This window comes from Pelodiscus sinensis, chromosome 5, assembly GCF_052426305.1.
Source record: "Pelodiscus sinensis isolate ZL-2025 chromosome 5, ASM5242630v1, whole genome shotgun sequence".
In the NCBI taxonomy this organism is placed as follows: domain Eukaryota; kingdom Metazoa; phylum Chordata; order Testudines; family Trionychidae; genus Pelodiscus; species Pelodiscus sinensis.
Genome location: NC_143056.1, coordinates 80,591,032 through 80,617,245, shown reverse-complemented (window position 1 = coordinate 80,617,245; position 26,214 = coordinate 80,591,032). Strand labels below are relative to the sequence as shown.

Genomic DNA, 26,214 nt, shown 5'->3' with positions numbered 1-26,214 from the left:
TCCCCCACACACACACACACTTATTCATGGTTTTCTTATTACCTATGAAATATGTGTTCTATACATGTATAAAGACACACTGTCAAAAGCGTTAAACAATCTTAACAATAGGCACTGCTGCCAGCTCCATCTACAACACACATTTTAGTGAGATATATATATATATTAATAAAAGCTGCGGGAGTGACAGCCTTGTAGTCTGAAATTCTTTACTCACAGTCAGGACTCCCAGGTTCCATTAGATCAGTGGTTTTCAAACCACTCATGACCCAACTGAAGAAAATTGTGATGCCCACAACCCAACATAATTTGACTAGAGTATAGGCTCTGGGGTGGGGCTGAGAATAAGAGCTTTGGAGTGTAAGAGGTGGCTCCAACATTGGGGGAGGGAGGATCAAGGCTGGTGTAAGGAGGGGCTTACCTTGAGCAGCTCCTGGACAGCGGTGCAGCAGGGGTGCTAAGGTAGGCGTCCTGCCTCTCCTGACACTACAGACCATACTGCGCCCAGAAGCAGCCAGCCAATGGGACTGCAAAATTAATGCTCTGGGCAGGGGCAGTGAACCAAGCCCAGTGCGCTCTCCCCCCTTCCCACCTAGGAGCCATGCCTGCTGCTGGCCATTTCTGGGGCACAGCACAGTCAGCGGTGCTAGAACAGACAGATAGCCTGCCTTAGTACCCCACTGGTCACCTGATCCCCCTGCAGAAACAAAACCCAATGCCTGACATTCCACAACCCAATACTGGGTCATGATCCATAGTTTGAAAACCACTGTATTAGACTACCAGTCTGATGTGTGTAAGTAAGCTGTTTGTGTATGCCTCAGTTTTATATATTTACGTAACAAGGTTACACAACCACCTCACAGGAGTTCTGCCTTTAAAATCCTTAAATAAAAAGTCCTATAAATGCAATGTTTTTATTGTACAGGTAAATACGAATATTACAATGGCCTCAATTAGTAGGCAGGCTGTGGATTTGAAGCAGCTGTGGTACAATCCAAACAAGAGACGAGAGGAAGCAGAATGAAAATTGGGTTGAGATTCTGGACTGCGTGCAGCCAGCTGCTTCAGTCAAAGGGTGCAAAATATTCTCCATTAGGAAAAATCCTGAGCTTTCAGATTTTGATAATCTGAAATTAACTGTTATATACCCAATATATCCCTTGACTAGAAATTGGCATATGGCAACCTTTCAAGGCTTGGTAATAAGAAATCCAAATTCACAGCAGCGTTTTCACTAGTTTGAAGTAGAATGATTGACTTAAGTCAACATAATTATTCTGTCAAAGCTCACTTCTAACCTTGCCGTTTAGAGGCTGAAAACAGAGATTCTAGGTAGAGCTAGGCAAACAACTTTTCTTACTCACAAAAAATTATGTTCAAATAGAAACATTGTGTTTCCAGGCACGTTTAAAGGAAAAAATCTGCAAAACAGCCAAAAGAAGAGGTCTTATCCCCTCCCTTATAATCTTTAGTCCCACCCAGCAACTATTCAAATACTTCACACAAAGTGTAACATCAAGAGAGACTGAGACTAAGACTTGTCCCTGAATACCCTATAACCCTGTGGTTAGGGCAGGCCCATAGCAAGTGGGAAACCCAAAGTTAAATCCCTGTTCAACCTCAAGCAGAGGGGAGAACTGAATCTTAGTCTTCTATGTCCTTGATGAGTGATCTAACCATTAGGCTAGGAGTCATAAGATGGTAGCACACTTCCTTTATGAATCTATCCACTCCCACCTCAAAAAGGTTTGTCTAGCGCGATTCTGTGAATCCACGTCACATTCACAAATAGTTCTGTGTTCTCCAAAACCACATTTTTTAACTAATAATCTATTTATAAAATAAAATGTGCTCACTTCCAATTCTGATAAAACATAGTTCTTATTCATTAAATCATTGAGTGGTGTGTTTACTATTCTCAGGGACTTCTCAACTGTTCCATGTGTTGTAGCATGGAGATTGTTCAGCTACACAGGTAACATGAAGATAATTTGCTCCTTTCAGGAAGGCAAAGTTGGGGGGGGGGGGGGGGAATAGGAAGAATCTAGGTTAAGGGTGTTCTTTTCAAGTGGCTCAAAAAATTCTGATCAGTGAATGCCAAGGATTCTGCAATTCCCCTAGTGGTCCTGGCAACAAGCCAGGTAATCATTTTTCCTTTCTCTTGCTGTCTGCTACAGCAGACCTTTCCCAAGAGAGAGAGGGGGCTAGAGCTAACTCCAGTGCATCTGATAAGATGGCAAACTGTCCATGCCTGACATTTATAGCGGACCCAGGATTCCATGGAAGCACTCTGGGAGGATTAAATCGGGGTTAGCCTCTCTAATCACACTCCCTAAAATGCTACATCTGTCAGATGGATGGAAGTTTTTATATTAGATAACGATTATTCTAAAGAGCCCCGAGACATAAGTTTCGCTCCATCAAGGAAAGATATGCAGCTGGAAATCAATTTTTTAAAAAGCTTGTAAGACCCAACCATGCATCCTTAAGAGCTGCCCTGTTGCACAAATGGCAGATCAAATATATCCTGGGATTACATTTCAAATGACAAGATAAAAAACAGCCCTTTGAAAGCTCACTCTTCCTCAGTCCTTCATCTATGAGGCTACATGTACACTGCAGCACTATTTTGGGGTACCTATTCTGCATCTTCTGAGCAAGCCAGTTATTTCAAAATACAATGGGCTCACTATTCTGACATCCCTGTAAACTTCATTACACAAGGAGTAAGGGACATTTCAGAATAGCAATTTATTTCAAAATAAGTGCTGAGTACACAGCGCCAATTTAAAAAAAAACATGAAAAAAGATACGCAATTTGCGTAGCTCAAACTGTGTATCTTATTTCAAGCTACGGTGCAGTGTAGACGTACCTGGAGTGTCCACATATTGAAATGAAGTTTGGCTGGAAATAGATAACTATTCTCAGTATCAACCAGTTAGAGCTAGCTATCCTACCTCCTCTACATGCCTTGCCTCTGTCCCCCCCCCCCCCCCCCCCTCCAAATCCATACAATCCATTTGGTTAAAATGTCTGGGTCCACTTCAATGTAAGAATGAGAAGTTTCACACGCCTGCACTCACTGCCTGGAGCCAGCAGAAAGGCTCATATAGCTGTCAGCAAACTGATAAGGGCTGAAATTATTCCACAAAGTTCTCTTTAAAGACAAGAGCTGAAGCAGCACATTAAAGAGGAGGAGGAAAGGGTCAGAGACACTAGCCATTCATGTTTTAATGTGACACTAAAAAAAGTCACTGATTTATGTATATGCTAGTGTCTTCACTTCCATTTGACCTGGACAGCTTGACACAGAGGGGAATGAGGGCTAGAAAAACTATAGTGGTATTGCTTATACATTATTTTTCTGGGAAACCTACCTCCCAATCCAACATTCAAACTCACTCTAAAATTACTTGCAATTTCTTTTAAAAATTGGACTTTAAAAAAAAAATTACTGAGCATGGAGTTAGAAAAATTTAAATAAATCTAATCCCATAACTTTTCTGGCTAACTGTTTTTTGCCTCAGAAGTGTCACGTATCTCAAGTCTAGCTCTCCATCAAAGTAGATCTCACAGGGTTTTGAAGGGAGTTAGCACGAGTTCATATATTAGCTGAAGGAGTAAGTTTGTTGCACCTTTAACAAAAACATTCTCTTTCTAGTATGATCATTAGTCACTCAATTTAAAAAAGTGTTAAAACACACTAAAAAGTGTTCATCAAGTGACTAAATAATCCCTTTCCTCAAGTGCTTCAACTTTAGCTTTTTCACTCTAGATACCACAAGATAATATCAGAATAGTCAATGCCTTAATTTCTAATGTAAAAAACAAAAAAGAAAAAAACCTTCCCACACTCTTTGGCATGCCTCCCTCTCCCACTTCGAAGGTTATCCTTAAATTCCAGTCCTAGGTACTAATGAGTTTATCTGTGTTTGCTGGATTTGAGCAATGAATTGGGACTTATGATATCAGTAGAACATAAATTTTCAAGACATACAGTACTCTGCAAAACCAATCTATAGGAAAAAAAATCAGAAAGACTCTAATTTGTAGGGGAAATGGACTTCCAAACTGAAAGAGAGAGAGACAGGTCCTGGGGGAGAAGGTTTCATAAAGGATGGTTTTTAGGAGGCATGGACCTGTTTCCTTTCCTTTTTTCTTCATTCAGCTCCTCTCCTTTCCCTTACTTGAATCTTCCCCCCCCCTTCTGCCTCATCTCTTACTCCCTCACTCCATATGCCCATCACATCCACCCGTCCTTCTTCATCCTTCCTCAATATTGTGGCAGAAAATTATTGTTGGCTTGTGGCACAGGAAGTGAAAGCAGAACAATGGATGCTGTCCACAAGACAGGCTTCCAGCATTGTTACCAGTGTTTCAGACTCCATATAGATCTCCAGGTGAGGGAAGGATGGCTCAAGGAGAATGCTCCCTAAAGAACTTGACAGACAGCAGGCTAGTAACAATACAGAATAACAGATAAGTAGACAGTCCCAGAAGTGCATGCATTTCACATCCCCTCTGTTTCAAACTCATCAGCTCCGCGGATTGGTGGGTTTTTTAGGTGGCTATTCTTAGAGTGGAAGGGTGATTATCCAATATAATTGGGTCTAGAGTCAGATCAGATAACCAAAAATCTGGATAAACCAGAAAATGGGCGGTGCTATACAGGCTCAAAGCAGGAGCTCTAGCCACAACTGAAGTTCAGACTGACAGCAGGATGACTAACAGCCCAAGCCTCAGCTGTTATCAGCCCTGGGGCAACATGTGGTTCAGTTAATATGGACAGCCAGATAATGAAGGCTTGGATAAACAGGATTCTACTGTACTAGTTCCTGTAAATTATGAGAAGTCTTAGCTTAGAACACATGGATCCTCCCCATCGCTCCCTGTAAGGTGGGCACTTGTGTAGCCACTCAGGAGAAATTCCAGTGCCACCACTGATTAGCAGAGTGAACACAGCTAGGTTTGTGTTTTTCCTAGTGGTGCACATTCACACATGCCTTGGTGCACATAATTTATTCCACACAAATAAAAACTCTGCACATGGATGGATGAAAAAGATTAGAAGGAACACTGATCCTCCCCTTTGTTCAAGGACACAGGCTGCAGCGTTTGGGTGGGCTACGGGCTCTTAGCAGGGATTTTGAAATGTGTTTATTTTTGTAAACACGTATAGCAGTTACACATTTACACATGGAGGGTGGGGGCAAGGCAGGAGCAGGTGCACATGGGGAGCCAGCTTTTAAATTGGCTTTCCACACAAACCAGCTCCCACTTGCCCCACCCCTAGCTGCCTATGTATCAGAGGAAGGGGAGGGCAGGCAGCTGCGCAGGAGCTGGTACGCACAGGGAGCTAACTTAAAAGACAGCTCCTCACGTACACCAGCTCCTCCCTTTGCAACCCCCCTTCCTCACCTCTGATACAGAGGCAGCGGGGGAAAGGGGGAGAGAGGGGAGGAAGAGGAACTGCACATAACCATTAGGATTAACCAATGAGCCCAGGATCATTTTGTAAACAGTTAAGGTTGCCAGATAGTTTCAACAAAAATACCGAACACACTTAACATTATATCACAATCTATATTACATCTTATCTAGAAAATACTGGACATTTATATTTTCTCAATTTGTTTCCCGTACAGAAAGCTCAAATACTGGACTGTCCGGTTCAAAACTGGACACCTGGCAACCATATAAACAGTACATGTTCACATCCCTAGCTTGGGTGACAAAATGTTTTGCAAGCCTAAATTAAAAAAAGCAAAGGTTAGCATGATGATTTACTCAAGGTCTCTCAGCAAATCAGTGGCTGCTCAGAATACAACTCAGGATTCTTGACTTTTTGTGCTCAAACTATTAAATAACACTACCTGTTCCCCCTGATTTCCCAAAAAACTGTCCAAGTAAAGCAGCTATGCAAAATGAAGTTGTACTGAAATCACAAAACCCAAGCCACATTAGCCTACAGATCCTGGAAAAACAACACCAGGGCTAAATGCAGAGGTCTCAAACTCATCGCGCAGAGGCCATCTGTGGCCTGAACAATTCCATAATCCAGCATGCGCAAAGCTACTGGTATGAGAGTCCCTGTGGCCCTGGGAAGGGCGGGGGGTATCCATACCTTTTCTCCAAGTCCAGCCCCAGCTCCAGCTCCATCCTCCCCCTCACATTGCATCTCTTCCCTCAACGGGCATGGCCTCAGGGATTCCCAGGGGGCCTGACACAGGGTGGTAGCAAGTGTCAGGGCCTCTCACACTCAACACCAGTTGCTGGCCCCAGCCCTCCCAGGACCCCATAGGCCAACCTGAATAAGGGGGACCATCCCATCCATAGGACAGTTGGGGCAGCCACAGCTGAGCCCTCCCAAGCGTGGGCCTAAGGGCAGTCTCTACAATCCGTCCTATATACAGGACAGCTCTGCATACATCTTCATCAGGGCCACAAGGATTTGCTGGCAACAGTGTAGAGTTCAGAGTGGGGGGTTAGCAGTCAGAAGCTGCTCTAGCTCCGCGGAGCTGCTGCTGGGAAGGGCCACCAAAGGAGGTTAAATAGCTTGGGGGCGGCAGGCGAGGCCAAGGGACGCATGGGAGAGGAGGGAGCCTATGGGCTAGCAGACGCATGGTGAGGAGGGGGGGAGGAAGGGAACAGAGACCCCTGCCCTCCCCAACCCGAGCACTGCCAAAGGGGTTGTCTACTGGCCCACTAGAAGGATTTGAGGACTAGCACTGGCCCAAAGGTAAACTGAGTTTGATACTCCTGGCCTAAATGTATTTATATGTTACCCTTCTCATGATAGCAATAATTTAATTCTCTTAGTGACTACACACATTTTCTCCCAGCCCAAACCTGAAAAAGAAAACATTTGTATTTAATGGATTTCTTGATTTCCCATCAGATGGCAAAGTAAATCCAGCAAGAAAATTTGAAAAAAAAAAGTTACAAATAAAGAGCTTCCTTCAATAGTCTTATTATCAAGGAGATTTTTAATCTACATCAACTTGAAGAAAAAAATTATCTTGATATGTGAACTCCACTGAGTTAATCACAAAAAGATGTTGTGCAGAAAGCTACTAACAAATGGAGAAGACAGACAAATTATAACATTTTAACTCTTAATTCCAGTGCTTTCCCTTAAGGGCAAAGAGATTTCTCTGTCTGAGCAATAATTGCTTTATACTGACACACAGAGTTTAGAAGTTTAGCACAACTGGCATGCTCTTTAGGAGTGTGTGCATGCATCTATTAGTGTAGGTTTCACATGATGCTGTAGTTTTATCAGCATGAGATCAAGATAACTGTGTTATTTATTTTAAAAAGTGTGTTATTCAAGTCATCCCCAAAGACAGACAAAGCTTTTACACAAAACCACAGCATAATATATTTTGTAGGAGCCTCTCATTTTCAACATTTTATGAGGTTGTTTTCTTTGTATTGCTCTACCTGTAATGTCTGGCACCTATGTTACTAGTATTCCAATTGTACAGAGAATACCATTAAAAACATCATGCTTCCCAGATACAATCTCTCAGGCCCAGAACCAACTGTGGTGGGAATGCCCTGGGAAGCTAGGATACGCCTCATCTACTTTTCCCATTACCATAAAACTCCCACTTCTAGTTCTCTGGTGTTAAATCTTGAAAATACTGATAGACTTTAATGTCATTTTTATGGACAGAAAAAACCTGTCAGAACTGAGTCTTGCTCATCGTGAGCATAGTACTGTATAGGCGTAACTTGTTTTGGAAAAAGTCAACAAGGGGTAAAGGAGGACACTGTGGGACACTTTTTTAAAGAAGGCAATTTGAAATGTTAAAATTAGGTATGAAGAAGACAGATTAGTGATCAGAGAGTAGAAGAGCCATTTAAAGGTAAATGATAAATTTATTTTATAATATGGTATCACTTCCATATGTGGAATTTTATGAAAAATGTGGATAATGGAGTTAAAAGAGAACCTTCGCTCTTATCCTATGGTTTTTGAATACCTAGATTCAAAAGCATAATAATCAATCATTCCCATAGAAACTTTAATCCAAGGTTTTCAAACTACTTCATAAGCATTAATAAGCCCCAACACCTTTATACTCATTTTACTTCTGGACATGTTCCATTCTTTGTGCCTTTAGTTTAAACAGTCAAAATGTTTTAGGGTACAAGAGGTAGAACAGAGGATAGTCATTATCTCACTCTCTTGTTCCAGCTACTAAACAAAAACTCCCATTTTAACCAGGAACTAATCGGGACACAGGTGTGACAGGTGATAAATGACTGTAGTTAGCCTTAAGTATCCATCTCTTTAAAGTCACAGGCACATCCTCAAAGATGAGCATCACAATATAATGATGAAAGTACTGTTATTCTTCAGAAGTGAAGCAATGAATAGGAGCAGAAGAAAACAGGGCACACATTAAATATTGTCGAGCAAAGTAACTTACTTGAAAACAATGACAAATAAGCCTCTGAAATAGAGCAGAGCCAGAATGAAGGGAAAAATGTTCCTGAACAATCAGACTACAGATTAGAAAAGCATTCTGTAAGAAGAGGTTACTTACCTCGTAACTGTAGTTCTTCGAGATGTGTTGCTCATGTCCATTCTGATTAGGTGTACGCGCGCCGTGTGCACGGATTCCGGAGCTTTTTTCCCTTAGCAGTATCCATAGGGCCAGCAGGGAGCCCCCTGGAGTGGCGCCGGTATACCGGTGCATATATACCCCTGCTGGCCCTCCCACCCCTCAGTTCCTTCTTGCCGGCTCCTTCCGACACGGGGAGGTGGGTGGGATGCAGAATGGACATGAGCAACACATCTCGAAGAACTACAGTTACGAGGTAAGTAACCTCTTCTTCTTCTTCGAGTGCTTGCTCATGTCCATTCTGATTAGGTGAGTCCCTAGCCGTGTCCCCCCTCCAGAGGTGGGGTCGGAAGGTGACTAACTATTATGTTATTATTCTGCAGAACACAGAACTGCCATCCCGACAGCAGCATCCTCCCTGGCCAGCTGCGTGATTGCATAATGCTCTGCAAAGGTGTGCACTGATGACCAGGCTGCTGCCCTGCAGATCTCCAAGATCGGCACGCAGGCCAGGAACGCCGCCAACGTCGCCTGGGCTCTAGTGGAATGTGCTGTTATGCGCGGCGGTGGTTTACCCGCGCCCTCATAGCACAGTCGAATACAGGAAGTAATCCACGAGGATATACGCTGCGTCGAGACTGGCTGACCATACATCCTTTCTGCCACTGAAATAAACAGTTGTGTGAGACCACCTTGGGAAGAAATCCCGGGTGTGGACGTAACCTCACTTTGTCTTTAAAAAACACCGTGTAAGGTGGTTCTGAGGTGAGAGCCTTAAGCTCAGACACCCGCCTGGCCAAGGTAATGGCCACAAAGAAAACTACCTTATAAGATAGATGTGTCAGGGAGCATGAAGCTAGGGGCTCGAACGGGGGCTTCATAAGGGCAGTCAGGACCAGGTTAAGGTCCCACGCCGGTACCGGAGGCCTCTCATATGGCTTCAACCTGTCGACTCCCTTTAGAAACCTTTTAACCAAGGGGTTGGCAAAGATAGACCTTTGGCCCTTCCCCCCTCCCCCCCCGGTGTGGAAGGCCGCTATGGCCGCCAGGTACACCCTTAGGGAGGCTGTGGCCAGGCCCTGTTTCCGCAGGTGGAGAAGGAATTCTAGGACAGTCGGAACCGCCCCTTCACCTGGAGCAAGCGTCCTGCCCTCCAGCCAGGAAGTAAACCTCCTCCACTTAGCCTCGTAAAGAGCTCTAGTGGACGGCTTCCTACTTTCCAAGAGGACCTCCTGGACATCTCTAGAGCAGGCTCGCTCCGTCACTGAGAGCCACTGAGGAGCCACGCTGCTAGGTGGAGAGATGGAAGGCTCGGGTGGAGTGCCACTCCGGCCTCGCAGCTGAGTGATTAGATCTGGCACTAGGGGTAGCCTGAGCGGGCCCTCCACAGTCAGATCCAGCAAGGTGGTGAACCAGTACTGTCGAGGCCATACTGGCGCTATCAGGATGGCCCGAGCCCTGGACCTCTGCACTCTGAGGAGTGTGTCGTGGATCAGAGGGAACGGGGGGAAGGCATAGAGTAGACCCCTGGGCCAGCTGACCTGCAGCGCGTCTCCCCGAGAGCCCTGCCCATGCCCCATGTACGAACAGAACTCCCTGCACTTGGCGTAGCTCGGAGTTGCGAACAGGTCCAGGCAGGGAAACCCCCACCTCTGGAAGACCTCGTGAAGTACATCCCCCCTTAGCTCCCACTCGTGCGCCTGGATTGAACGGCTGAGCCTGTCTGCCAGCCCGTTCCTGGTTCCTGGGAGGTGAGACGCCTCTAGAGAAATGCTGTGGGCTATACACAGTTCCCATAGATCTAGGGCTTCCCGGCACAGGGGAGAGGAACGCGCCCCACCCTGTTTGTTGATATAGAACATGGCCGTAGTGTTGTCTGTCAGCACCGCCACCACTCTGTTCTGTAAGTGGGGAAGGAACGCCCTGCAGGCCAACCTGACCGCCCGCAGCTCCTTGATATTTATATGGAGGCGAGCCTCCTCTGCCGACCACATACCTTGTGTCCTGAGGTTGCCCAGGTGAGCGCCCCATCCCACGTCCGAGGCATCCGTGACCAGCTGCACCGACGGGGACGGCTTGGTGAATTGGACCCCCGCACACACCGAGCTCTCGTCATTCCACCAGTCCAGCGAGCGCAGGATGTCCTGGGGGATAGTTACCACCGCATCCAGCGGCGACCTCAAGGGGTTGTGCGCTCCCTTGAGCCACCCCTGCAATGGGCGCATGCGTAGCCTGGCGTGTTGGACCACGTAAGTGCCCGCCGCCATGTGGCCTAGCAGCCTCATGCAGGTCCTCGCCGTCGTAGTCGGGAACTCCTGCAGCCCCACTACCAGCGATTGAATGGTCGAAAATCTGTCTCTCGGTAGGGACGCCTTGCCCATAGGCGAGTCCAGATGGGCCCCCACAAAGTCTATGACTTGCGTGGGCTCTAGCAGTGATTTGGCCTCGTTTATGAGGCGGCTGAGGCCCTCGAACAGAGCCCTGGCTCTCGAGACATTGTCCAGTACCTGTTCTCGAGACTTGCCCTTTATGAGCCAGTCGTCCAGATATGGGAACACTTGGACCCTGTGCCGCCTCAGGAACGCGGCTACCACGGTCATACATTTGGTAAAGACCCTCGGGGCTGTACACAGTCCAAAGGGGAGGACCGTAAACTGAAAGTGGTCCTGCCCCACCGTGAACCGGAGGAATTTTCTGTGACTTGGAAAAATTGAAATGTGGAAATACGCGTCCTTTACATCGAGAGCAGCATACTAGTCCTCCTTTCTGAGCGATGGGATGATGCAGGCTAGCGTCACCATCCTGAACTTTGTCTTCCTTATAAAGGTGTTCAGGTTTCGGAGGTCTAGTATGGGACGCATACCCCCTTTCGCCTTGGGTACTAGGAAGTAGCGGGAGTAGAAACCCTTTCCCCCTTACGTCTGGAGGTACCCTTTCTATGGCCCCTAGCATCAACAGGCTGGACACCTCCTGCCGAAGGAGCGTCTCGTGAGAGGGGTCCCTGAAAAGGGACGAGGCTGGGGGATGGGAGGCAGGGTAGGAAAGGAAGGGGATAGTATATCCCTGCTTCACCAGGTCTAGGACCCAACGGTCCGACGTGATCTTTAACCATCCCTGGAAAAATAGGGAAAGATGGTCCCTAAAGGGCGGACAGATAGGCGCTACTGGTACTCTGCTCTCTGGCGTACCTTCAAAATGAGGGCTTAGCTTGGTGACCGGGGAACGGCCCTGAACTTCTCTCCGAGTCTGACCGAGGCCCCCTACGCCTGCCCCTGAAAAGGTCAGGGCGGTTATTGTTGCGGCCTCTCCTGCGACCCCTGTCATTGTTCTGCCCCCTTCTAGGGTAGGGTCTAGCCTGGAAAGAGCGCCTCTGAGGTGCCGGGGTATGTATCCCTAGCGACTTCAGGGTTGCCCTTGAGTCTTTCAGGCTATGCAGCTTGGAATCAGTCTGCTCTGAAAATAAGGCCGGCCCCTCAAAGGGCAGGTCCTGGATAGTAGTCTGCACCTCAGGTGGGATGCCAGACACCTGCAGCCAGGCACTACGCCTCATCACCGCCCCTGTGGCCATGGTGCGGGCTGCCGAATCGGCTGCGTCCAAGGCCGCCTGGAGAGAGGTACGCGCCACTGCTTGTCCCTCTTCCGTCAAGGCCCCGAACTCATGGCGGGATTCGGGAGGAAGCTGGCTGGCAAATTTTTGCGTGGATGCCCACGTATTAAAAGCATAACGCCCCAGCATCAGTTGCTGGTTAGCTATACGTAGCTGGAGGCCCCCTATGACATAGGCCTTCCGGCCGAGCAGGTCCAATCTCCTAGGCTCCTTTGCCTTCGGAGTGGGGCCTGGAGGCCCTTGGCGCTCCTTCTGCCCAGCGGCCTGAACCACTATGGATCCCGGATCCGGGTGGGTAAACAGATACTCATGCCCCTCCTGGGGTACATAGTATCTTCTCTCGACCCCCTTCTGGGTCGGCGCAATAGAGGCTGGCGTCTGCCACAGGGTTTTAGACAGCTTGTCCACCGTTTTATTCAGTGGGAGCGCCACCCGACCAGGGCCCGCTGCCGCTATGATGTCCACCATCGGATCTAAGTCCTCGTGAACCTCCTCGTGCTGGACCGCAAGGTTGACCGCCAGCCTCCGGAGCAGCTCCTGGTGTGCCCTGGAGTCCATGGACGGGGGCTGAGGTGCGGGGTCGGCCAGGGCCTCGTCTGGTGAGGACAACGAGAAGTCCCTTGAGGGGATTGCCTCCTCGGTCAACTGTGCCCCCGGTTCCCCCTGACCAATAACCGGGGGTCTCGGCCCCAACGCCATAGGCAAGCCACTTCCAGGCGGGGAGGCTGTCAAGGGGGTGGCAGATGGGGTGCTACTTCTTCGAGATGACCCCGCTGCCGGCCCCGTAGGGGGAGGCCCCTGGGCCTGATAGTATGCCCAGGGCGTCCAGAAAGCCCACTAGGGTTGCCCCTGCGACTGCTGCTGGACCATCGGATCCCAGTGAGACGATCTGACCGACAAGCGGGACCTATGGCTGGGCCGCGACCTATATGAGGGCCCGGTCGAAGCCACTGACTCAGCCTCCGACTCCGAAGAGTACTCTGATGCTGACCAGGGAGGGGCTGATGAAGACTGCACCCTACGTTGGTCTGCCATGGCCGATGGCTTGCCCCTGTGCACCACACGCGGTGCCGGTGGTGGCATGAGTGGAGGCCTTTGCTGCAGCGGTACCGCGCCCGGGTGCATCTGATAGACCGGTGCGTACCCCTCTGGTGCCGTCATGTGCATCGGTGCCGCGCTCTGCTGCTGTGCTCCCAAGGAGTAAGCAGGGATCGGTGCCGGGAGCGGCAACAGCATCGGTGCCATGCGGGGCGCCTGTTGCGGCACCGCAGGCAGCGCGTAATACGGTGCGCGGCCCTGCACCGCCCAGGGAGCCGTCTGCGGCACCGGACCCTGCACCGGTGCCATCGGCGTAGTGAGCCCACACGCTCCTGGAGTCACTGCCGGTGCCAAGGGGAGCGGGCCCGGGGTCGGTGCCGGTGTTCGTCCCGGCTCCGGTGACGGTGTTTTCCCCGGCACCGGGGGAAACTGCTGCTGCTGGGCCGAGGCCTGCCCGTCGCCCAGAGGGTCCCACGGCCCAGCCCTGTCCTGCTGGGGGGCACTTGAGGCCTGTGCCGGCGCGGTCCGCTCCTGGGGTACCGGGCCCTCCCCTTCATCCACCGCCATGTGGATGAGATCCCAGGCCACCTCAAAAGTCTCTGGGGTGGAAGGCTGACGGACCTCTCCTAGCCCCACTGTCTGCCCAGGGCTCTTGCCCTTGTCCGGGCTGTGCCTCTTCCTAGAGGACTTAGAAGAAAGGTGCCCCTCCTTAGGGCGCACCTTCTGGGCACTCCTCTCTGCCGAGCGACCCCTCGAGCTCTTGGAGGCCCTCGGCACCGGTGACGGCGATCTGCGTCTCGGTGCCCTGCTGTCCGACGGTGTCGCCGTCGGTGCACTGCGGGCGGAGTGAGGCCGCTCCTCGCCCTGAGGCTGCAGTGCCGACTCCATTAGCAGGAGTTTCAGTCGGAAGTCCCTCTCCTTCTTAGTCCTGGGTTTGAAGCTCTTGCAGATAGAGCAGCTTTCAACTCGATAAGCCTCGCCCAGACACTTAAGGACGTTAGAATGAGGGTCTCCGCAGGGCATAGGCTTGGAGCAGGAGGCACAGGGTTTGAAGCCCTGGGGCCCTGGCATGCCCTCCCCTCGCGGGAGGGTTCCACTGCTCCCTTATCTAAATAACTATTTACAATACTTAACTACTTAACTAGATAAGAAACTTCAACTGCAAACTATAATACAACGGATAAGAGATAAGCTGCTAAGCCCGCTCCAGCTACCATCACAGGCGGTAAGAAGGAACTGAGGGGTGGGAGGGCCAGCAAGGGTATATATGCACCGGTATACCGGCGCCACTCCAGGGGGCTCCCTGCTGGCCCTATGGATACTGCTAAGGGAAAAAAGCTCCGGAATCCGTGCACGCGGCGCGCGTACACCTAATCAGAATGGACATGAGCAAGCACTCGAAGAAGAACCCTTACATAAAAGACAGCAGCTAAACTGACAAATACTATCAAATGCTGTCACAGATCACAGTGGAAAGCATAGGGAAAGAGGTAATTCACAGCTGGAAAACAGTGTAAACAGCCTCTTCAACTCATCTACAGAAGGGCATCTACAAATATTTATTAGTCAGGATCAAGCTAAGACAAGCAACAGGGCTGAAATGTTACCCACAAGTTGACCCCATGACTTGGGATCTCTTAGCACCTGCCACTAAAAGGCTACCTCTACACTACAGGGTTTTTGCACAAGAAGTCTTTTGAGGAAGATTTCTTGCGCAAAAGTGAATCCACACCTCAAAGCACATCGCTTTTGCAATGTGCTTTTGCGCAAGAGAGCGTCCACACAGCATGGATACTGCCATTCACAGAATGGCCATCAAAGCACCTTTTAGATAGGGATTTCTTGCACAAAAAGAGCCTGTGGAGCGTCCACACATGCATTTTTGCACAAGAGCTTTAGCGCAAAAAGGAGCTATGCTTCATAGAAGGAGATTTACCTATATCACAAAAAGCCCTGTCAACTGACCGTAGATTTTCTTGCTTAAAAATGCTCGAGGTGTGGACGTGCCTCAGGTTTTTGCGCAAAAACTGCCATAGTGTAGATGTAGCCAAAGATTCACTTTCTGAAACCATCTTTCCCCTCAAGTCTCAAACTTTAAATAACCTTCATTTACTGATTACTACATCACAGTGCCATACAAGTGCTGAATATAATTGAAAGAATCAAACAGCAAAAAGAGTAGATGAGTTTACAGTATGAAGATGTTGGCACTTGGATATCACAGGAAGGCCCTGCATTTAGACAAGGATTTCCAGAATATTTTTTTTAAGAATAATTTCCATCTAAAGTATGTTTTTAATCTGTAAATCAAGGGGAAACTTAATATAATACCCTACTGTGAAACTGACAGAAGAGCAAAAGGCAGACAGGTCTTGTTAGGTCATGGTTTACTCTGAGTCCATCTTTATTTTGCTAATCAATGTCATATCAGATATTAGATATTTTTTTGAATAGGTGTCCTGGAAATATCACAAGACCAGGGTACCACAGAGAGAACTTCACAGATGCATAGCTCAGGGAATCCAGTGATAGATCAGGCTGATAAAGTATGAAACGAATGGATAATCTGTACCCACACAAGTGCTGGGTACCAAAATTAATACATTTTGTGGTGAATATGGAGTATTTTACAAATACACACTGTGGTTTTATCAGAAAGTTGTTAACTTGCAAGATCAGGGGATTGAAATTGAACTCTGCAGGAATTTGATCATGACTAGGTATTGAAAAAGCAGAGAGAACATAGGAGAATAAAATAAAATTACTGACAGTAGAATTTGACCAGCTACTGGGGAAAGTACCATGGGATCTTTAGTGAACAGGTGGTGAGGACTTCAGTTTCACTTTTCACAGTATTTAAGCAGTCCATACACCGGAGGCCCTAACCATTGTGGACACTAAAGATCCCATAACATCTTTCACAAGTGCATGGATATTAACATAGCATGCCAGAGAAATTCCAATGTGGGTAATTCTTCTACAATTGCAATCATATGCAATATTCTTAAATTCCTGACCTAAACTACATTATAGTACTGCTGAACAGCTGTTCTTCAGCAGCTTTAGTTGTGCCAAAGATGGATACAATTATCTTTGCATATATATGTATTGTGAGCATTGCCTAAATGTCAGTTACTGTATTTTTAGTTCAAATAATCAGTAAGGTGAAGAACTAAACATTAATAATAGTAGATGCATTTTGCAGACTCCTATTCCAACAACACTTCACACACACAGGCAGTGAACAAAAATGAATTCATGTAGAGATTTAAATGTATATTCAGGCTATTTTACCTGTCTCTGCATCTCCTCAATCTGCCGCTGAGGAATGCTTTGCAGAATACTGTACATTTCAGGCATCTTTTCTTCAGGTATCACAACAGATGCTCTAAATGCAAAAGAGTGAAGGGGAAAAGAGTTTTAAAATGGCACAAGAACATAGCAATAGCCCATCTAAACTGGTATCCTAATGTGTTAAGTTCTAGAGGGTTCAGAGGAAGGCATAAGCCCCTGTAATGCAATTAATTATTCAATACTAAACCACTAGGGAATTTCTTCATGGCCCCAGCTGCTCAGCCCAAGAGAAATGTTCAAAAACTCTGTGGGGAGCATTTGCAGAAGAGCAGCTGCAAGTGGCTACATAGAGAAGTATGGTCTAATGAATTAAGTATGGACTGAGAGCCAAGAATTTCTGTGTTCTAATTCCAGCTCCGTCAATGACTTGGTGTAACTCTAAATAAATCATTTAGGGAAAAGAGTGTTGAGTACACTTGTATGCACACAAAACGAACATTTTTTCTGAATACAAAATCTGCCGTGACTCAGTTACATATACCTGTAAAATGGGGATACTTCTTTTCCTTTTCAGGGTTTCAAAGGTATGAACTGCTAGAAGTGAATGTAAACAGCTTGAGTGCAAATACAAGTGTGAAAAGGCCAAGAATTTTGTCCAACAGATGAATATTCAAAGCTTCAAGAGACGGAAAATCCAATATAAAGAAATGGATAGTCTGTGCTGCTCACCACTCTCCTTTTGTGTGTGTCAGTCTCCTGCTCAATTACTTTCGATGCATGGATGCATCCAGTGCTTTTTTTTGTAAAAAAAACCAAGGTGCCAGTATTCAAGGGGAAAAGTTGTTGTGCTCTGACTGAAGGTGCTGGTACTGCATCTGGAGGTGCCAGTACTATGTACCAGGCAGTACTGTCACAAACAAAGCACTGGATGCATCCATAATGTGGACTTCAACTGCCCTGTTGTCAGCATTCTCAGTGCAGTCCCCTCCATATTGTTCCTTCACTTCTAGGTTGTGGGATTTTAACTGGATTGACTCTATTGCCCATCACCAAATGCAATGCATACCTTACACAGATATGGAGGGTGCAAACCAGTAAGTACGAACCTCTTCCAGTCCAGAACCTCAGAGAAAGGCAAAATATACGAGTCAGCAATAACAACAGGGACACAGGAAGCCTGAAGTACATCACTTAGCACAGCTTGTCCCAGGCGAGCACCACGCAGAATAATGCAGAACGTGGCTTCCTGTCAGTGAATAGGAACAACAAAGACAAAAAAGAAATAAATATTACATCACTGTAATTTATGTACTCATTCCCCTCCGAACACATAGGTTAAAAGGAAAACATTACTCAAGTTGCTCTCTGCTATCATCATCATGTTGTGAATTACCACAGACTCCAAATAAGTGTACAATTTTATTCTGTACTTTTCCTGGGTCTAAAGTAGAAAATGAGGCATGGGTGAATTAACAGCACCTTTCCATTTTAGTTGTTTTAATCATCCTATGTCAGAAGTCTAATTAGTCTGGAAAGACAGAAGAATGCCAAGCTTTTAAAATATCTAACATCTTAATGGCTGAGTATGATCACGATTAAGGCTATGACTGTCACAGAAATCATGAAATCTGTGACTTCCAGAGACATTGAGGTACTGCAGCTGCCCAGTCACTGCTAGCAGTGGGAGTCCCACATGCAGCAACCTAGCTGCCACAGGCAGCAGGGTCTCCGCTCCTACAACTGTGCGTGTAGTGGGGCAGGTTCCTCGACACTCTCCTCCCTTCCCATTTTGTCAGAGATGTTTTTGTAAAGTCAGGGACAGGTCATGGCTTCAATGATTTTTTATTGCCTGTCCATGACTGTTACTAAAAATATCCATGATAAAATTGTAGCCTTAACCATTATGCAACCGATTACAGGATATAAGTGCTCTGGAATGTTAGCAGATACTCCTCGAGAAACAAATTTCCCCATGTTAATATATGCATTTGAAAGAGTACTACATAACTGTGTTCAAAAATAACTGATGTTTGTTATGCACAGGGACTGTCACTGGTCAAATTTTCACCTCTACATCACTGGTTCAAAGCTAGCTCAGCATATTAATAGCTTACTCTGAGATCTGTTGGCCTACATACAAGGAATTTTCTGGTCACAATCCAGTTTCCAGAAAACAGTATCCACAGAAACCACCATTCCTACTGGCACTAATTGGCAATTTGATTGGCAACCAAAGTAGAGAAACTGAGAACCAAGCAGGACATGAAGGCTGAAATATTCTTTCACCTTATAGGTGGCCTCTGCAGGGCCCAGGAATAAGGTATCATTGGCTAGGCAGCATTGGTGAAGTTTGTGCAACCACTGCTATTATCATATTAGTATTACACTACCAGGATTTTGTTCCCCAAGGCTGTCAGTGTGGAGCCTTTCTCCAGCACCAAAAGTCACTCAAAATTGTTTATAGATTTATTAAGAAACGATCCATTGAATCTATTATCTAACAGCTCGAGATAAGAGAAGGAACACAGTAGGAGAGGGGGCACATAGATTTTAAGGCTAAAAGAAATCATCATGACTGTCTAGTCTGACCTCTAGTACATCACAGAGCACAGAACCTCCCTCATCCACTCCTATAATAAGCCCATAACCTCAGGCTGAGCTACTGAAGTCCTCAAACCCTGATTCAATGCTTTAAGTCACAGAGAATACATCATTTACTACAATTCAAATCAGTAAGTGACTTGTGCCCCACATGACAAAGGAAGTCAAAAACAGCCAAGGTCTCTGCCAATCTGATCTGGGGGGAAAATTCTATTCTGATGCTGAATATACCAGTCAATTGACCACAAGCGTGAGGACAAGACCCACCCACCAGACAGGTAGGAAAAATTTCTATGTATTAACTCAGAGCCTTCCCCATCTAGCATCACATCTCTCCCAAACAAGATAATTTGCTTACAGCAGTCATGGATAGACCATGAGCCATTATAGGCAACTTAATTATACCATTCCCTCCATTAATTTATCAAGGTCAGTCTAGAAACAAATTAGTTTTTTTGCTCCCATGACTCACCTTGGCAGCAGGTTCAGAACTTCACTCTTCTGATAGTCATAAACTCGTCTAATTTCAAGCCTGAACCTGTTGGTGGCGAGCTTATATCCATTTGTTCAACATTGACCCTTAACTTGAATAATTTCTCTCCCCTCCCTGCTGTTTCCCTCTTCCTTGTATTAATAGAGAGCAATCAAATCTCCTCCTCAATCTTCATTTTGTTAAGCTAAACAAACCATGCTCCTTAAAACTCTTCTTGTAAGGCAAGTTCTCCATTCCTAGGTCATCCTTCTCTGCACCTTTCCAATTTCGAATCTTCTCTCTCGAACATAGGTGACCAGAAACATATTACAGATGACATCTCACCAGTGCCTTAAAGTACAATGTTTGTATAAAACGATCTATTCAGAGCACCCAACTGCTTTCTGCAGCAGGGAGTTAAATATGAAAACTACGAATTAAGTCTTTGCTTAATTCTTCTCTTGCTTTCCAATAAAGTTATGTAACCTATGTTCATATCAGAAGAACACTGTTGAGCAGTCCTTAAATCTCGGCCAAGGGAAGATTGCAAAACAGGATGCATTAGCAACTCCGCAGTCTAAGAGTCTGTTTAATAAGACAACAGTAAAGGGAGTACAGGAAAAGATGTGCTGGAATCAAACCTTAGACTGCTTTGAGAGAGTACAGGAAAAAGGAGCAAAACACATTTTAAACACTCACTCGATAGATCATAGGATGGCAGGTGGAAGACCCTGGGAAGGTCTGGGGGGAATAAGAAAAAAGCCCCAGATGTGGACACACATGCTCATCTGCCCAGATAACCATTTTTCCTGTCTAGACAAAAGTTACTATAAATACATCTCCTCATATCAATCCTATTATCAGCCAGACATTCCAAAGGGAGATGCAGGGCTCTGCTAGAGAAAGTATTTTAACCATCTCTGCATGTGCCAGCGCTTGAGTTTTTTTAATTTTTATTATGTATATCTCCTCACCTGTTATTCTTAAATGATATCGCCTACAGTAAAGAAGCAAAGCGAAGATAAATCATTGTTTATTATGGGTGAAAGTTTACAACTTAGAACAACCCTTCCCTTCCTCTCCCCCTCCTCCATTTGGAATTTTTAAACATCTTTCCTACCAAACATAACAACTGGAGGAAATTTTGTTTTTCTGCAGTACATTTATTGTTTTATCATAATTTGCTGAAGTTCAATGATGGATTATGTGATGATGGCCAGAGACGGAAAGCAGTGGAATATTCCCCAGCTGGCTAAAGGCTTCACCACACTGCATGCTAAAGTTCTTCTACTCTGCATTAGAGACTTGCCAGAAGACACAAGAGTCTGAGAAAGTGTATCTGTTTTTATCTGCACTGGCACATGAAATACCCTCTGGAAGTTGGTTGAAGGCCATGAAACACATTGCATCTCGATGTTTCCATAGCTGCATGCTATCAAATCTTCTAGCTCAGTTTGTCCTGGATAGTACCACACAGTGCCCTGTGTGGTACTGTTTTGCAAACACTACACTGACTCCCCCTTTAATCTCTGTATACCCCTTTAAGTTCATAACACTTTTGGTCCATTAAGTTCAATGATGTTAACTGTAAATTAGAATATAATTTACTTTTAGGATACAACACTCAGTTTAACGCAGTGGATTGTTCATTTTCAAATTCTTCCAGCAATTTCACTGAAAATTAAAGTTTACAGGTTGAAACTCTCTTAACTGAGATTTTCTGGTCTGGCAACGTCCATGGTCTGGCATGGATGTTGCAAGGCCAGAGAATCCTGGTGGAAGGCCAGCAGCAAGGATCCCTGTAGGGTCGGCAGGGCAGTGGGGTCCCCACAGCAAGATGATGGCAGGTCCTGGAGCCCCAGCACAACATGCGAGGCTGCCCAGCAGGTCCCAGAGCCATAGCAGTGATGGCTGCCTAGCAGGGTCGGCAGAGCAGCAGGAGGTAGAGAGCCAGCTAGGAAGCCAGCAGCTGGGCCAGGGGGGCTCGTGGCAAGGGTCCAGAAATGACCTCCCCTGGTCTGGCAAAATCCCTCATCTGGGACCAGTCAGATCGTATGTGTGCCAAACCAGGGTGGTCCAACCTGTTATACCCAAATTAAACAAAAACTCTTCACTAAGCATCAGGTGATCTATGTAGAGGCTATGTAGATGGAGCAGCCTTACCTGAAGCACCTGAGGATAATCAAATATCTGGTTCTTGTGACAACGTTTACGAACAGAAGGAACTCCCTCTGACAGATTTGTGCACTTGTCCAAGATCAGCACAGACCCTCCATTCTCAGCTTCAAGAGCTTCCAAGTCAGAGCGGTATTCAGGGTGGAGAGCCATTTGGGATGACAGAATGAAGTACCTACGAGGACTGAAAAGTAGAGCCAAGGTTATGTGACATTTCCAGAAGTTTGCTTTCTAAAAATTTTGGAATTCGTTTCTTTTTATCTTGGTCCTTCTATAGATCAATCCAGATTTACTTACCTTTGAACATACAGAAAAACTCAGTTTTTTTCCCTCCAACATTTGAGGAGAGAACAAAATGAGAGTTGTTACCAATACAGCAAAATTAAGATTTTGTCCATACAATTATAATTAGATCGGACAACAGGAAGTAGAAAAGCAGCTCAAAGTGATGTACAGATTATTGTAAAATGTTAAGTCTTGAAAAGGGTGCTTAAGAGCTAGGGATGAACAACTCTTCATCTGTTTCAAAAACTGGAAAAAAAACCCTATTTTGCAAAGTACTTGAAAAGCCTGTGATGCAAGACTACTGCAGTATGTGTTCACTTCGTGATACTTCTACATGATGTTAGTGTTTTATTGTAAAGCACCTAAGATACTTTGGATGACTGATGTTAGTGCTTCCACTTACAGACATTTTAGTTAATTTTGTATGGGTAAAAGACACTGACAGACCGGATACCCTATGCTGATCCACAAAATTGATACAGTGAGGACAGCAGCTAGAGAAGTTCTCCTCACTGACTCAGCCTTGAGCCTTTAGGTTATCCTGGAAGGGTCACTTATGCAACAGAAGTCAGAGTTTAGCATAATCACTAAAGTCAGCTTTTGACCTCTACTAACATTAACAAATTTATAATGTAAATTGCCAACATGTTAAAGGACTTATTTTAATACCAATATATTCAAAAATATTCTTTAAATACTAAGGTCAAAAAGGCAGGGATATAGTTTCAAGTTATCTGTTCATGGCTTTAAGTTGTGCAGCTCATTCATACTAGAGTACCCTCACACTTCACAGAAAACAGTCCTAAAATTTATTCTGGTCTTTCATTTAAAGATCAGATCTCACAGACTATTCCACTATGTCTTAAGCAAAGAAATACATGTCACACACACACACATTCATGCTGCCAAGAAACTCAGAGAACACGAGGCCTCTAATTAGGATTCCAATTTCCCTCTAATTATAATAATAATTAATAAAAAGTCAGGCATCAAGTAAATACATAGCTCTGAATCACACACATTATAAAGCTGAACTGTGCCCCACCCACCCTCCTTACCATCCCCACACAGCAGTTTTGGCTGCTCCAACTGATAGTTGAGTTACAAGGGCTTATTTCTTTTTAATACTATTTTTTAACTAGCAGAGACTAGAATATTTACTCCTGGCGGCACTGAGTTTATCACTCTGTTTTAGGCAACTAAACTATTGAAAAACTAAATCACAAACTTCTCAATTCAGCGCTCTAAAAAAATAAAAAATAATAATAATAAAATTTACCTTACAAGCCAGCACAATTGCTGGTTAATCCTAATAATGGCAATGGGCTAGCCAGAAGTTGCACAGGCTGTTCGTATTAATGGTTTAAGACCAAAATTCTGGCATGAAACTGTCAACGTTCCATGATACCCATCTTGCTATAAATAGATGTAAAATCCTAATGTATACCAAGCCTGTTAGTGCAGAATCATAGTATAACTATATTCACCTATTATCAAATTTTGACCATCTTTCTTTTGTCAGTCTTTCCCCACTCCAAAACTCATGGTACTGTCCTTGTTTTTTAAATTACATCAGTGGTGATTGGCCACCAGATGGCCCTCTATCCAAGGTATAGCCCACTACCTTTGCCAGTAAGTATGAGTGTATACTGATACATGGGTGTTCCAAAATATTCACTAAATTAGTGACTGCATCACTTCTACTTGGTCCCAGAAACAGATCTGTTCTCTGATGCACTGCAACGAGCCATGTCTTCTGGCTGATCACGTGAACTACAAAGAAGTCTGTACTAAAGAAAGAAACAATAGATGTTGAGGTCTACTAGATGCATTTTGTTTCCAAGATATAAATATGATGTTCTCTTTCTGTGCTTAAGGTAACAATTTACCAAAAATAAACTGGGATTCACTTAAGTGTCATTGCATTGTTCATATACAAACATATTCCAAGTACGCACAGTAAGAGAACATATACATGCGGTCCCCCGGTTACGTACAAGATAGGGACTGTAGATTTGTTCTTAAGTTGACTCTGTATGTAAGTCGGAACTGGCGTCCAGATTCAGCAGCTGCTGAAACTGACCAGCAGCTGATTCCAGGAAGCCCAGGGCAAAGCAACTCAGCGCTGGTCAGTTTCAGCAGCGGCTGACTTGGGGACACCTGGGGCAGAGCAGCTGGGGTGCTGCTGGGTTGCTCCAGTAGCGCCGCTCCTGGGCGCTACTGGACCAACCCAGCAGCACCCCAGCTGCTCTGCCCCAGGCGTCCTGATTCAGTCGCTGCTGAAACTGACCAGCAGCGGCTGAATCAGGACGCCTGGGGCAGAGCAGCTGGGGTGCTGCCGGGTTGGTCCAGTAGCGCCCAGAGCGGCGCTGCGGGACCAACCGGCAGCACCCCAGCTGCTCTACCACAGGCGTCCGGAGAAAAGCCTGGTCTGCTGCGGGGGGGGGGGGGGGAGGAGGGGGGCGCACTAGCTGCGTCCCCGTCCCCCCCCCAGCAGACCAGGGAGACGTGGGCGGTGGACCGAGACGCACCGCGGTCCTGCGGCCCGGGTCCTCCGAGGCTTTGCTCCCCGTCTCCCTGGTCTGCTGGAGACCAGCAGACCAGGGAGACGGGGAGCAAAGCCTCGGAGGACGCCGGCAGCGGGACAGCCGCGGCGCATCTGGGCTGTCCCGCTGCCCACTTGCTCTGCGGCTTTGCTCCACGTCTCCCTGGTCTGTTGGCGGGGGGCTCCCCCCCCCCCCAGCAGCCCAGGGAGACGCGGAGCAGCTTTTCTCGCCCCGGAGGACGCGGGCGGCGGGACCGTGTCGCATCTGGGCGTCCCGCCGCTCCCGTCCTCCAGGGCGAGAAAAACCCCATTCGTAACTGCGGATCCGACATAAGTCGGATCCGCGTAACTCGGGAACTGCCTGTACATGAATTATTGCAGGGCAATCCTGAGCGATGTCATTTACTTAGAGTTTGAGGTGACCTGAAATTCAAAATAATTCAGGTTTACAGCCCTCAAAAGACAACAGCAAGAACACTGACATTATCAGCAGAAGAGAAGGCACAGATTACTCTCATAGATGTTAAATTTAGATTAGTTGGCTAATCGAATAGTTGATGCAATTTGCATCAACTATTTGATTAGTCGATAAGGGCACCTCTGCCTTTGAAGTGTAGCAACAGCCCCAAGACAATAGTGCTGTGGGGAGCATGGAGCCGGCAGCATCGCATGGGGTCCCCAGCTGATCCCGGGCTCCACGTGGCGCTGCTGCTTTGAAATGCCACATGCAGCCGGGGGTGAGCTGGGGTACGGGGCATTTCAAAGCAGCAGCACCATGGGGAGTCCAGGGTCTGTCCCCGGGCTCCACATGGTACTGCCACTTTGAAGCACTCCCTTCTCTTCCTGCACTTGCTGACTCTTTCAGGTACAGGCAGCAAGGGGGAGAAGCAACTAGTGTGTTGACTATCCGATAAGCATTTGCTTATCGGAAAGTCGACTAGTTATTCATATCCCTACTGTCATGTATGATAAACTTCTGATCTGAAGCAGACAGCATTCCTTTACCACTTAGGTCCTGTCTTAAGTACCCAGGAACTTGTGATAAAAATACATCATTGTTAGCATCGCCCTCTGTAGCAGATATTTCATCTATGAAGGGTCAGCACTTGATAGGGAGTAATCACCACAAAGGACTGAAAGTTTCTGAGTCATATTCAATGGCAATGTATCTGTTTTACTGTGACATTTGAACAAGTAATTTAAGCTTATTGCATCGTTTTACTTATCTGGTAGACAGGAATAGTAAGTAAAACCTAATCATCAAGTGTTTTCAGCTGCTCAGATAAAAGGTATTATGAAATAAAATATTTTTAAAGAGCAGATGAATATATTTTAACACCAGGAAGGACAATTAAATCATCTCATCTGAATTTCCGTATATTACAAGCCAGACAATTGTACCCAGTTACTCCTGTAATTAGCCCAATAAGTTGTATTTGACTAAATTATATCTTCCAGAAGGGCAACCAGTCTTAATTTGAAGACATCAATAGCTGAACAATCCACCACCTTCTTTGGTTATTTGTTCCTCTCTTAAATGTGTTTTATTTTTAAATTTGAAATTGTCTGGCTTTAACTTCCAACAACCGGTTTTGCTACGCCTTTTTGCACTAGATTAAG

The 26,214-nt window shown here is 46.1% G+C and overlaps 2 protein-coding genes across 2 annotated transcripts in view; both read right to left on the bottom strand.

The window, feature by feature from the left end:
• Window positions 1–26,214, bottom strand: part of EXT2 (exostosin glycosyltransferase 2) — a 135,103-nt gene that overhangs the window by 89,676 nt on the left and 19,213 nt on the right. The window contains exons 5-7 of the mRNA XM_075927527.2: window positions 21,753–21,948; window positions 17,623–17,762; window positions 16,517–16,610 (exon numbers count right to left, since the gene is read on the bottom strand). Of these exons, the coding sequence (XP_075783642.1) occupies window positions 16,517–16,610; window positions 17,623–17,762; window positions 21,753–21,948 (430 nt within the window). The remainder of the gene's footprint in view (window positions 1–16,516; window positions 16,611–17,622; window positions 17,763–21,752; window positions 21,949–26,214) is intronic.
• LOC149524342 (uncharacterized) lies at window positions 8,662–11,177 on the bottom strand. The gene has a single exon (XM_089778550.1). It carries the CDS (start codon window positions 11,175–11,177, stop codon window positions 9,132–9,134), a length of 2,046 nt encoding a protein of 681 aa, XP_089634676.1. The 3' UTR covers window positions 8,662–9,131.